This window comes from Lontra canadensis, unplaced genomic scaffold (genome assembly GCF_010015895.1).
Source record: "Lontra canadensis isolate GAN:19392208 unplaced genomic scaffold, GSC_riverotter_1.0 scaffold106, whole genome shotgun sequence".
NCBI lineage: Eukaryota > Metazoa > Chordata > Mammalia > Carnivora > Mustelidae > Lontra > Lontra canadensis.
Window position 1 is genome coordinate 898045 of NW_022631100.1, and position 14071 is coordinate 912115.

At 43.8% G+C, this 14071-nt stretch overlaps 1 protein-coding gene across 6 annotated transcripts in view; it reads right to left on the bottom strand.

The window, feature by feature from the left end:
- The window catches only part of NVL (nuclear VCP like), a 97123-nt gene extending 88037 nt beyond the window's left edge, over positions 1-9086 (bottom strand). For 5 of the 6 annotated variants that reach the window (XM_032838703.1, XM_032838702.1, XM_032838707.1 and 2 more), the window contains exons 1-4: positions 8973-9080; positions 5580-5653; positions 3580-3632; positions 3398-3497 (exon numbers count right to left, since the gene is read on the bottom strand). In XM_032838703.1, coding sequence (XP_032694594.1) covers positions 3398-3497; positions 3580-3632; positions 5580-5653; positions 8973-9029 — 284 coding nt within the window. In that variant the 5' untranslated portion in view covers positions 9030-9080. Of the gene's footprint in view, positions 1-3397; positions 3498-3579; positions 3633-5579; positions 5654-8972 lie in introns of all 6 variants that reach the window. The other variant, XM_032838706.1, reaches the window with a different exon arrangement.
- Positions 9087-14071: the final 4985 nt, after the last annotated feature.

The window sequence follows — 14071 nt, forward strand, 5'->3', positions numbered from 1 at the left end:
AATCCAAATTCCTATCTGACCCAAGGGTCTCATTAGAAATATCAAATGCCAAAAAAAAGGAAATATTCCAGCAAGTCATAATAACTAAGTAACAAATTAACAAATTCTATATGACCCAGCCACGTGACCAAGTACAGCCTTCGCAAGTCTGTCCATAAGAAATGAATGTACCCAGAGGTTTTCATATCCTGCAGTAAGGAACAGGCATAAATCCTAACAAGTACAAACTGAAAATGTAGTCTCAGTTCATCACAACCCAGAGTTGATACTTAATAGCTTCAGGAAACTATAGGACCCTGCTACTATTTAATCAAATGTCTTTAGAAAATAATTAGTAAGTAAAGGACTCTTTTTAAGCAAAAAGGCTTACGTGAACGTTATGACCCACTTTTATAATTAAGACATGAATTCTCTTGTTATTCATTAAATTCTAATAATATAAGTTTGGGCGTTTCTAATCAATCTAAAGAAGGTGAATTATTCAACTATTTAGGAAAAAAACCCATTTTGCCTATGAGTCACACCCCACAAATACAAGCGGACTAAAGAGTTAAATATAAAGCTGTAAATAAATAAGCAAAAAGTACAGTAATTATCCCATATACTCCTGTGATAGATCTTTCTAAGTATATCAGCATCAACCGTAAAGACTGACAGATTGGACTAGGTAATGATGTAGGAGTTCTCTAATCAAAAGACACATTTTTTTTTAAGATTTTATTTATTTATTTATTTGAGACGGTGGAGGGAGAGAGAACATGAGCAGGGCGTAAGGGCAGAGACAGAGGGAGAGGGAGAGGGAGAAGCAGGCTCCCTGCTGAGCAGGCAGCCCGATGCAGGACTTGAACCCAGGAGCCTGAGATCATGACCTGAGCCGAAGGCAGCTGCTTAACCAACTGAACCATCCAGGCGCCCCGAAAGACACTTTAAACAAAAATAAAAAACAAATGGCAGAATGGAACAAGCATGTGCAATACCTATAAAAGGTAGTATTACTTTATACAAATATATCTGACAACTAATATGGAAAATTCGAATACCTCTCAAATGAAGAGACAAAACCCATAAGCAAGCAACTAACAGAACAAAGATGAAACAGTCAAAAAAAAAAATTGAACTTCACAAGTTATCAAAAAACTACAAATAAAAATATATCAATTTTCACCTAGGAAGCTGGCAAAGATTAAAGAATAGTACTACTAGGACCACAGGGGTGCATAGAAATGTACTCTTTAGGGACACCTGGGTGGCTCAGTCGGTTATACATCTGCCTTTGGCTCAGGTCATGATCCCAGCTTCCTGGGATCGAGTTTCACATCAGGCTGCTCCTCAGCAGGAAGTCTGTTTCTCTCTCTGCCTGCTGTTCCCTCTGCTTGTGCTCACTCTTTCCCTGTCTCTCTCAATCTAAGAAACAAATAAAATCTTTAAAAAAAAAAAAAAAAAAAAAGGAAAGAAAAAGAAATGCACTCTTTATACAAAGCTGCTGGGAGTATGAACCCAGACAACTATTTGGAAGACAACTCCAAATGTATCAGAAATCTCAAAAATGTATCTTTGACCCCAGACACACCACTTCAGGAATTCAACATTAAAAAAAAAAAAAACAAAGAAATTGGGATGCCTGGGTGGTTCAGTTGGTTAGTGTCTGCCTTTGGCTCGGGTCCTGATCCTGGGATCCTGGGATCCTGGGATCGAGCCCCACATAAGGCCCCATATGGGGCTCCCTGCTTAGTACAAAGCCTGCTTCTCTCTCTCTCTGCCTGCCACTCTCCCTGCTTGTGCTCTCTGTCAAATAAGTAAGTAAAATCTTTAAAAAAATGTATACAAAGATATGTCCTAAAAGATTATTTACTATGTGCATGATAGTGCAAAACTGGAAAGAACCAAATGTTGAACTAGTTAAGAAAATGATGGTAAATCCAAATGAAAAGACAGCAAAGTGAAAAGGAGCTACCAACACAGATACTATAGACATTGAAAGGAAAATGAGAGAGTATCTTGAACTTTATGCCAACAAATTCCACACCCTAGCTGAAATGGAAATGTTCCCTTAAAAGCACAATTTACCAACACTGATAAAAGAAGAAAAAGAAAATAGGAAGAGCCCTAGATCTAGCAAAAATAAATGTTATCTAAACCCCTTCCAAAAAGAAGCCTCTAGGTCAACATGAATTCTAGGTGAATTCTAACAAACTAAGAGAGAACAACAGTAACATTATGCTTTTTCATCAAATAGAGACAAAAAAACATTTTCCAGCTAATATTATGAAGTCAGTATAACCCTAATACCAAAACTTGATGAAGACACTGCAAAAGAGGGGCACCTGGGTGGCTCAGTGGGTTAAAGCCTCTGCCTTCGGCTCAGGTCATGATCCCAGGGTCCTGGGATCGAGCCCCGCATTGGGCTCTCTGCTCAGCAGGGAGCCTGCTTCCTCCTCTCTGCCTGCTTATGATCTCTGTCTGTCAAATAAATAAATAAAATCTTAAAAAAAAAAAAAAAAGACACTGCAAAAGAGGAAAAAAATGGGGGTGCCTGTTTGTAGTCATTAATCATCTGCCTTCAGCTTAGGTCATGATCCCAGGATCCTGAGATAGAGCCTTGCAGAGGGCTCCCTCTTCCACTCCCCCTGCTTGTGTTCCCTCTCTTGCTGTCTCTCTGTTAAATAAACAAAATCTTTAAAAGAAAAAAATGCACACCAGTATGAATAGAGACATAACCACATACAAAAAAAGATTAGCAAACAGGATTTTCCAATATCTAAGAAGGATAATACATCAGGACCAAGTAGGGTGTTTCCCAGGATGTAAGACCCGCTTAACACTCAAAAAAATCAACATAATTCACCAAATTAATAGAACAAAAGGAAAAAACATAACAAAATCCTTCATTAAGTGCATAAAAAGCATTTGAAAATGTAATACCCACTCATGATAAAAACCCTCAATATTATTACTTAAATGACAAAATTAGTTGGTACCTTTTTATGTATCTGGCATCATATTAGGGCAGAGGAAAACATAGATAATGAGATGGGTCTGTTGCAGATACACACATAACAATCTCAACACCATATGACAAGCAACATCACAAATATCTATAAATAGGAGTTAAGGAAATCTGCAGAAAGGCATCTAAGAAGGCCCAAAAAAGGCACTAATGTGGCGTCTTGAAGGCTGGGTGGGAGTTACACAAAGCCACTCATACAAAGGCACAAAAATGTGTCCTCTTTGGGCAACTGTGAGCATTCAGTAGGCCTGAAGCAAAGATCTGGAGACAGGTAAAGTATTACATGTAGCCAATGCTGGCGATGAAGAGCCACTGAAAATTTTGCAAATAGAAATGCAATGTGACTGGGCTCCTGCTTAAGAAAAACAGTCCCTTTTTGGTAATCCTTACTCATTATCGTCTTCACCTTGTCTTGCTCTTTTTGCCAGATGTTCATCTTCCAATTCTGTTAGATCCTTAAGTTCTTTCTCACTAGTAATTATATTAAATACTGAAACAAAAAGAAAAATGTCATGACCTAAAACAATTCTTTAACTTCATTAATAATTCAGTTCTAACACTAAAAGACTCACCTTTTTCTACCTGAATCCTAAAAGCATTTCTTTTTCTTCGACCGTAGTCTATACTGAAAAACATGAAAAGAATCTTAGTACAGTGGTCTCCACCAACATTTTCCCCTTAGACTCAATCTAAATTGATCACATTAATTTGCGCAAGTATATAAGTATGTCACTGTATTCACCCTGACCATAAGCTTATTTTCACTCTTTCCAACAAATAAATAAAAATCTTAAAAAAAAAAAAAAGCTTATTTTCAAGGAAATTCTGAGTTTACATTTCACTACTGTAAATTTTTTTCTTTTAAGATTCTATGTATTTCAGAGAGACAGAGAAAGAGAGAGAGCATGAGCAGGGGAAGAAGCAGAGGCAGAGGGAGGAGACCCCCACTGAACAAGGAGCTCAACACAGCGCTTAATCCCAGGGCCTGAGCCAAAGGTAGACGCTTAACCAACTGATCCACCTAGGGACCCCATAAATTTTTCCTGATTAGAAATGGGGTTACAGGGGCACCTGGGTGGCTCAGTGGGCTAAAGCCTCTGCCTTCAGCCCAGGTCATGATCTCAGGGTCCTGGGATCGAGCCCCATATGGGGTTCTCTGCTCAGCGGGGAGTCTGCTTCCCCTTCTCTCTCTGCCTGCCTGTCTGCCTACTTGTGATCTCTGTCAGATAAATAAATAAATAAATAATCTTTAAAAAAAAAATAAAAAAGAAATGGGGTTACAGCATCAGAAACACTGGCAGCTTGTACTGGAAGAGACAGGGAGGAGGAAGTGAAGGAATGCGACTGGAGTTCTAAGATTATACAGGAGGGGACATCAGCTGTGGACACGCATGACCCTTCAAGGGAAGGTACGAATGACTCTAAAGGAGGCTCAGAGGTTGGAGGGCTGCAGCCACTGCCTTGGGCCCAGGGGTCCAGATCTGACAAGTGGCACTGTCCCTCTAAAAGGCAGGGCGGCCATCCTAGTGGGCCCACAGGACAGAGCAATGAAGCAAACTAATCCAATACAACTGGTGTTTTTGTAAGAGTAAGAGGGGCACCTGATTGGCTCAGTTGGTGGAGCACGTGACTGCTGATCTCACGGTTCTGAGTTTGAGCCCCACACTGTGGTATAGAGAATACTTAGAAATAAAATCTGAAAAGAATAAGAGATCAGGATACAGACAGATGCACAGACGAAAGAGCAGGTGAGGACACAGGAAGAAGACAGTCACCTGCAAGCCAAGGAGAGACCTCAGGAGAAACCAACTGGCAGAGCCTTGAATGATCCCTGACTTCCTGCCCCACAACTGTGAGACTTTAAGCTTCTGTAATCTAAGCTCCTCTACCTCGGATTCATTTTTTTCTTTTTTAAAGATTTTATTTATTTATTTGACAGAGAAAGACACAGCAAGAGAGGGAACACAAGCAAGTGGAGTGGCAGAGAGAGAAGCAGGCTTCCCGCAGTGCAGGGAGCCTGACGCCGGGCTTGATCGCAGGACCCTGGGATCATGACCTGAGCCAAAGGCAGATGCTTAACGACTGAACCACCCAGGCGCCCCGTCCGATACTTTTTTATGGCAGTCCTAACAAACTAGTGTACTGAGAAAAAGAAAACAGAGGGTCTGAAATATACCAAGTGGTGATAACTCATGGAGTGAGATATCAGGAAAGGTGAAGTTAGAAACAGAAGAAAAAAACTGAATCTTTAGGGGGAAGCCTAGAGATGTTTCGAGGTAGCCAGGAAGCTCAGGGAGATCATACCTGATGGTTTTAATTTTTTAATGAGACAGAAAAAAAGGCAATACTCCTGACCAGACTGTACGGTACTCAAAGGGAAGCAGCAGCCATTTCCCTTAGTAACAAGGACAGCATCTTGCATATAATAGGTAATTGATAAATCTTTGTATACCTAGATTGAATTCTAAACTTTTGGACTGGTGAATAAATGCCAGCAGCGATTAATATCAACTGGATTGTTGGATGGAAACTAAAAATAAAAGGCATGAATCTGGAGATTACATCTCTTTACCTGTACATTCTTTGTAAATCAGATGCTAAGACTCCAATGTCCACATATTTGCCACATTTGTTACTGGTGAGGTACTACAACAGAAAATAAGACAAACATTCAACACTATTTTAAACTCAGTGATTTTAATCAGAGATTGAGCTATTCAAACATTTATGCTTTAATGTAAACTCTTCATTATTAAGCGTATCAGAAACATAAAAAAAAATCACTACATAATTATCAAGGCTGGAATCAGAGAATTTAACATTATTAATCACTATGATAGCACGGTACCAATAACTAGAATAGCTATAAGGTAATAAGTGAGGGTTTATTACACTCTAAATTCCCAAATACCCCAGAACAAAGCACTAGGCTCACAAGGGCATGAAGGGCTATTTAAGTCTGAGGGAACATCGTAATATTTGCCACCTGTCCAATACTGCAGGAACTGCTAGCCAGAGACAACTCATGGTTTCAATATTAAATCACTTTTTGATGATGTCAGATCTTTGCAAAACTGGATTTCCAGCAGTTGCTGTAAGTAAATCCCTTGCAAAATTTAATGTGGAATCAGATATGAGAATGTCAGAGTCAATCTGACCTAAAGGGCACACAAACCCCACTCACGTATGATTATTTAAGAATAAAACACAACAACATTAATTTTCCCATTTTTATATATCACTTATTTCAAAAAGCTACTAAGTTACTTGGATTAAATAGTCAGGAAGTGGCTTGAATCTAACTGTTTAATAAACAGACCCAGCAGGTATTACTTGGCCTGGAGGCACCGGGAAAAACTCCCAAGAAACTGAGGGCTCCGTGCACCTGCTGTAGGCCTCTAACTCATTCTTCTAGCAGCACTCACAGTCCCATGAGGGAAGTTGGTCTCCCCCACTTTATGGATGGGAAGGTCTGAGAGACTTTACAAGGCCACTTACTTACTTGGCAGCATGTAAATTACAGGGCCAGATTTCAAACCCAGAATGTCCGCCCACTTCCAAGTTTCCATGCCTGCTGCTCATCTAGTCAAGGCATGCCTGACTTCAGACAGCAGTGTCTTCTCAAGTCTCCCTAACACAGGATAATGGTCTCGGCATAAATGCCTCCAGTGACAAGAGACCAGGTGATCCTCTATGTGTGGATAAATATATCTACATATACACACACGAATATATAGACGCAAGTGTGTACACATGTACAAAACTTTAAGATACAACAGAAACTCGCCAGGGTTACCCCTACAGAAATGAAGATGAAGGGATCCTTTCTTTCCTTTTATGCATCTCTGACCCTTCTATTTTAAACCATAAGAACCTATTGCTTTCATAATGAGTCAAAGCAAAAGCAATGAAGAAAAATGGATAACGTGAAATGGTGAAGAGCTGTGTAAGGGCCACTGGATTCAGCCATTAGGAATCATTGTTGAGATGCCTACTGAACGCAGCAAAGCAGTCAGTGGTGGGCACATCCAGAGGCAGCTGTGAGTTGCGGGAATGAAGGTCCTGTGCTTGGCATGTCTGAGGTCAGTGTGGTGACAACAGTGAAAGTAAGGGGTATGGCAGAAGGATACAGGACAAAAAAGTAGACAGGGGCCAGACTACATCACATTCTTTACGATGGGTTTTTCTTTAGATACTCTGGGAGTCCATCGAAGGGGTTTTCTGAGCAGAGCCCTGCCAAGCTCCTCTTGAAAGGACCTCCCTGGCTGCCCTGCAAAGAACAGACCTTAGGTAGAACTAGGAGAGATCAAACTGGTTTAGGCTACGATGGCTGGAAGTACAGTGGGGTAGGAGTGGCCGGGTTTGCAGTATATTTTGATGGTAAAGCCGAATAAATTGCTGATTAATTGGTTACAGAAAGCAAAACAAAGGAGTAGTAATGGTTGTTAAGGGTTTTGGCCCTTACAACTGGATGGATGGTAGTGTCATTTACTGAAACAGAAAACAATAGGAAAGGACAGGTTTGGAGGAAAATATCAAAATATTCAGTATGGATATGATGTGGGAGATACCCATCAGACATTCAAGAGGAAATGTTGAGTAAGCAGACGGTTATTCAAGATAAAATCCACACTAGACACATGAGTCTTGGGACTATACAGACAAGTACTTAACGTGAATATATAGGGGCATCTGGGTGGCTCAGTCAGTGAGGCATCTCCCTTAGGCTTGGGTCATGATCCCCAAGTTCCAGGATCCATCCCCAAGTCGGGATCTCTGCTAGCGGGAGGTCTGCTGCTCCCTCTCCCTCTGTCTCCTGCCCCCACAACTCATGCTCTCTCTCTCAAATAAATAAAATATTAAAAAATAAAAATTAAATGTACATATACTTTCATTGAATCTGTTTATATACTCATATATTTATATTTAATTTTATGTTTATAGTAATTTTAGTGAATGTATAGAAAACATATAGATAGTACTTAAAGATTTTACACTGGAGGAGACCACCTAGGAAGTAGGTGAGAGGAATATGAATCTAGAGAAACAGCGCAGAAGCTCAACACTTAAGAGTTTGGCAGGAAGAGACCCATCCCAAAAGGGGACTACAGCACTAGCGAAGCAAAAGGGAAAGAAAATATAGCTCCCAGAGTACGGAGTACTGAGAAATTTCTCCCTTCTCCTAAGACTGCTGGCAGACTGTGCCACTCACTGCAAAACATTTACTACACACCGCTTTCTACAGATGAGTATGAAAATGAAAAACCCGTAGGCAAGAACCTATTACAACGTCTGATCCATGCCAAGCACCCACCCCCGTCCCGGCTCCTCCTGGACTGCACCTGTCCCCTCGCCAGCTACTCCCGGGCTGCACCCGCCGCCGTCCTCGCTCCGTCAGGCTACACTCGCCTCCATCCTGGCTCCTCCCGGGCTGCACCCGCCCGGACCCCAGCTCCTCGAAGGCTACACCCGCCCCCGTCCTGTCTCCTCCCGGGCTGCACACGCCCCTTCCCTGTCTCCTCCCGGCCTGGACCCGCTCCTTCTCCGTTTCCACAGGCGCTGCACCCACCCCCGTCCCGTCTCTCCCGCGCTGCGCCCGCTCCTTCTCCGTCCCCACAGGCACTACCCCCGCCCCCGTCCCGTCTCCTCCGGGGCGGCACCAGTCCCCGCCCCAGCTCCTCCGGGGCTGCACGCGCCCTTTCCCCGACTCCGTGGGCGCTGCATCCGCCCCCGTCCCGTCCCGTCGCCTTCGAAGTGCACCCGTCCCCTCGCTGGCTCTTCCCCTCGCCGGCTGCACTCGCCCCTTCCCCGTCTCCCCAGGCGTCGCACCCGCCCGGACCCCGGCTCCCAGCAGTTCCGCCCGGCGGAAGGACGGCCGACGCACCGCCCAGGACCCGGGCAGTGACAGGCAGCCGGTCCAGCCTGGCCTGGAAGCCGCCGAGAAGGGGCCGCGCACAGTATCCACCTGCACTACTCGCTGCTTCAGCCTGTTGTCCACGAACCTCGCGGGTCGTGGCTTCATCGCACGCGTCAGGGTAGCCCCACCTAGGCGGCTCGCTCCACGGGGACCGGGGTCCTCGCAGGGCTGCCCACGACGATCGCCGGGCCGCCCTCTCCGCCTGCGCCCGCCCGCGCCCGTCCGCCCGCGGTTCGCGCCGTCCCGCAGGTCCTGTCCCACTGCCAGTGAGGAAGACGCCCCCGAGAACAACGACACCTGCCAACCCCAGGGACCTTTTTGGGAGTCTTATTTTGCAGGCTTGTCCAGAGGGCCCTGGATGACAAGGACCCCTTTTGAACACGCTCAACTTTATTGTTCCCCGCTTTGCGGACACGCCTGCGCGCGGCCGCTGCCCGCACCTTTCTGGCTGCGTAGCTCCGCTTGGGTTCTGGGTCAGGTTCCAGTCACACCCTGCTCGGTGCAAAGTTAGTGTGGGCCAGAATCGTAATGAACCCCAAACCTAGAGACCTCCAGGACGATGAAGGAGGGGTAAAAGCACGGCGCCACCTAGCTCCGCAGGGAGGCCGCACCTGGGCGCCGGGTGGGCAGGCAGGTGCACGCAGATGTGAGCAGATGACCACAGCGTCTGCAACGTTCGGAAAGCTTGTCATCTTGCGTGATTTTCTGCCGCTGGTTTGTGGAGCGCGTCCAGCGCAGGACTACAGCTAGACCTAGAAGCTGCCCAGAATTCTGGTAAAGGTCCGTATTTGCAAGTGAGGCGTTATTATGCAGTTAAGACATAAATAACGGGACAGTTAACACAGAGTTACTGGCTTTCGTTTCAGTGTGCTTGCTTGGTTCACAGTGTTTTAAAAGATTCCCATTTGAGGTCTCCCTGGCTTCCTGGCTTCCTGGCTTCCTGGCTTATGACTGATGAGGGAACAGAAGGCTGGCTGAGGACAAAGCAAAAGCTGCAGCCTTCCCCCACCCCCACTCCTAGGTGGCACCTATGTGACATTCTTTAGGAATCTTCCAACATCTTAATGTTAATAGCTTGCTGAAAAGGGAAAAAACGATCTTGGCAATGGCCAGGCCTCTGGTATCCAGTATCTTGTAGGTCCTCTTTAGCATATGAAAGTTCTACTGAAACCTCCCTTTTCCTTACCTCCCCCAACCCCGTGGTACCTAACCTGCCACCTCTCATAACCCCAGGGCAACAGCGCTCTCTGCCCATGTCCTGTCCCCATGTTTTAATAAACCACTATTTTGCACCAAAGATATCTCAAGAATTCTTTCTTGGTCATTGGCTCCGTACTTCACTCCATCGAACCTCACCTATGTTCTAAAACTTCATCATGACAACAGTGTTTATTAAGGTTGGGGGTGGAGGGAGGTGGAATTAGATGCTGTGAGATGTTAACACATTAACCTTCTCCTTATTCTGGATGATGTGATGAGGGAACAGAAGGCTTGCTGAGGACAAAGGACAAGCTGACACCCTGCAAAGTCCACCCCACACACACACACACGCACAAAGTCCACCCCACACACACACACACGCACAAACTCCTGGGTGGGACCGGTGGGACATTACTCCAGGAGGTTCCCAACTGTCTTCATGTTAATGCCCTGGTAGAGGGGAAAACAACCTTACATAGACAGTGGTTAAGGTCTCTGGTAACCTGTGAGTCTGTAACATATGAAAATCCTTTTGAAACCTCCCTTTGTCTTAGTTACCTCCCCCAACTCCCAAGTATATGAATAGTCACCCCTCACAACTCTGCAGCAACTATTTCTGCCCACGGGTCTTGTCCCCATGACGAAGTTTTAGAATGTAAGAAAGAATTCTTAAGACGTCTCTGGTGCAAAAAAGTGACTTACTAAAGCACGGGGACAGGACCCATGGACAGGAAGAGTTGCTGCCCTGGGGTTGTGAGGGTGGCAGGTTGTAAACAATGGGGCTGGAGGAGGTAAGGAAAAAGGGAGACCACTCTATTTTGTAGGACCGCTTTGCACATCTGTGTGACTTCGATATTAAGTAAGGGGATGCTCTTTAGGGAATCATTGTTAAGTGATCATACCATTTAAAAACAGATCGTGTCCATCTTTGCTTTAAATTGGGAGATTAGGGGCGCCTGGGTGGGTCAGTGGGTTAAAGCCTCTGCTTTCGGCTCGGGTCATGATCCCAGGGCCCTGGGACTGAACTCTGCATCGGGGGTCTCTCTGCTCACTGGAGTGCCCGCTTCCTCCTCTCTCTCTCTCTCTGCCTGTCGCTCTGCTTACTTGTGATCTCTCTCTGCCAAATAAATAAAATCTTAAAAAAAAAAAATAAAAATAGGGGCGCCTGGATGGCTCAGTGGGTTAAAGCCTCTGCCTTCGGTTCAGGTCATGGTCTCCGGGTCCTGGGATCAAGCCCCACATCAGGCTCTCTGCTCAGCAGGGAGCCTGCTTTCTTCTCTATCTGCCTGCCTCTCTGCCTACTTGTGATCTCTCTCTCTCTCTCTCTCTCTCTGTCAAATAAATAAATAAATAAATCTTTTTAAAAATGATAAATAAATAAAAATAAAAATAAATTGAGGAGATTAGCTGGAGTAGTAATGGTTTTAGTAATGTGTCCATGAATCCAGCCAAATCCTAAGGTGCAGCGACCTATCCACCCTGGAGGAAGCCAGGGCCGCAGGTTAGTTCCACATATCCAGTGGGTTCCGTTTGGATCTGGCCATCTGATGCCAGGTCACCTCACCCAATCTGTAGCAAACCAGTCAGTAGCCCGGAGTACTATTATTTGGGAACATGCTTTTAATGATAGCCATCCTAGATGTCGTGTGTTATTTGCCCAAGTATCATATGTATGATTTCTTTGTTCCCAGCATGAAACTGCCTTTTGACTGAACTCTCCAATAGTGGTTGTGAGCCACAAACATGTATCCCAGATTTGATATATGCCATCCTCAGTAAGGCTTTGTAGCTTAGGCCCTGGTTGGTGGGTATTAATTTGTGGGCATATAAGGACAGTTAGGACTTTAATAGTTCGAGAGTATGAAAAAGTTTAGTTATGTCCTGGTGAACTCCATGTCTTACTGATCATGGGCCAGAAGAAACTTCTTGATTAGTGATAGATTTATCCTGATACATACAGTCTCCATATATTATTTCTGAAATATAATCCTGTAGAGAGTGCCAATCAGTGCCCTGTAAAGGGGAAACACACCAGGGTAATCCATACATACTTGACATAGGCAAAATTCCACATATCCAACAACACGTTTGATTTTGTAGTTCAGCATACTGCTGTGCCCACTGTAGAAAGGAATTGTCAGTTAAGATAGGTGAAAGGAAGATAAAGAGAACATATACAACCTTTATTTTTGTTTGAAGAGCAGTTGGAGGTCTTCTGTGGGTTCACAGGAGTAAGAAGTAAGAAGTTGGAGGTCTTCTATGGGTTCACAGGAGTAAGGAGTAATAGTTTGCTCACTGGGTTCCTATGAAGGAGGTACAGGTTTTATTCTAGATACATGGACCCATGAAGGGTGTTCTTCTAGCTTTACCACAGTGGGAGTACATAGTATGACCTGATATGGACCTTTCCATTTTGGATTTAGGTTTTCTGCTGTAGCCGACTTCCAATCTTTTAAATAAACCATGTCTCCAGGATTTACATGGGGTGGGTTTTCAGTTATAGTTAAATCAGGTTTTGGGAGTATATGATTAGTATATTCGTTGAGTAACTTATGAATTAAACCAGCTTCCAGTGAATAATTTAACAAAGCATTATAATCTTCAGCTAATAACAGATCTATAGAAAGAAATGGTTTTCCATATAATAACTCAAAAGGGCTGAGTCCTAGAGGTTGTTTTGAAGCAGTTCTTATCCTGAGAAGTCCTATTGTAACCCAATTTTCCTGGGTTTCTAGACTAAGGTTAGCAAGATGGAATTTTAAAGTGTGATTAGTTTTTTCTACTTTCCCAGAGGATTGTGGATGCCAGACTGAATGCAAGAAATACTTAATTTTTAAGGCTGGGGATATTTGTTGAGTTATTTGAGCAGTAGAAGTAGGGCCACTGTCACTTTGAAGAGATTGAGGAAGGCCAAATCTAGGGATAATTTCTCACAACAAAGTCTTAGTTCCATCTTCAACTCTTTCGGTTTCACAGGGAAAGGCCTCGACCCATCCAGTGAAGTGTCAACAAACACTAATAGAAACTTATAGCCTTTGCAAGGCAGCATCTGTGTGAAATCAAGTTGCCAGTCCTCTCCTGGATAGGACCCATGCCTTTGGACTGGTTTTAAAAGAGGGGGAGGGCGAGCTACACCTTCTGGATTTACTCGGACACAGATAATACAGGATCGGCAGACCTATTTTGTTGTGACTGTCAAATTTACTCCATCAAATGTATTTTTAATTAAATGTTTTAAAGCATCTTTGCCCAAATGAGTAGCCTGGTGTAGGCCCTGTATTACCTTCCATTGACTTTTTTGGGTTATAAAAATTTTTTCCTCATTGTTAATAAGCCAGTCCTGTGTAGTTTTAGTATATCCTCACTCCTGAGCTATGTGAATTTCTTGGTCTGAATAGACTGGACTTACGGATTCCATTGGAGTTAAGACTGGTATAAGTCTTAATATCTGTTTACCTTTTGCTGCCTCTTTGGCAGCATGGTCTGCTAAATTGTTTCCTTTAGATTCTGATTTTTTTTTAAAGATTTTATTTATTTATTTGACAGACAGAGATCACAAGTAGGCAGAGAGGCAGGCAGAGAGAGAGGAGGAAGCATAGATTCTAACATCATATCCTTTTGATGTCCTTTGAGGTGAATTACGACTACCTCCTTGGGCAGATGTACAGCCTCAAGAAGGGTCATGATTTCAGGCCCATATTTGATTGGGGAGTTATGGCTTGATAGCAATCCCCTTTCCTTCCAAATAACTCCATGAGCATGTAATACCAGAAAGGCATATTTGGAGTCAGTATAAATGTTAATTTTTAGACCTTTTGCCAATTAAAGAGCACGAGTGAGTGCTATTATTTCAGCTTTTTGGGCAGAAGTATTTATTGGAAGGGGTTCTGCCTCAATAGGTTTAATCAGACTAACTATACCATATACAGCCCTTTTTTCTCCCTTAT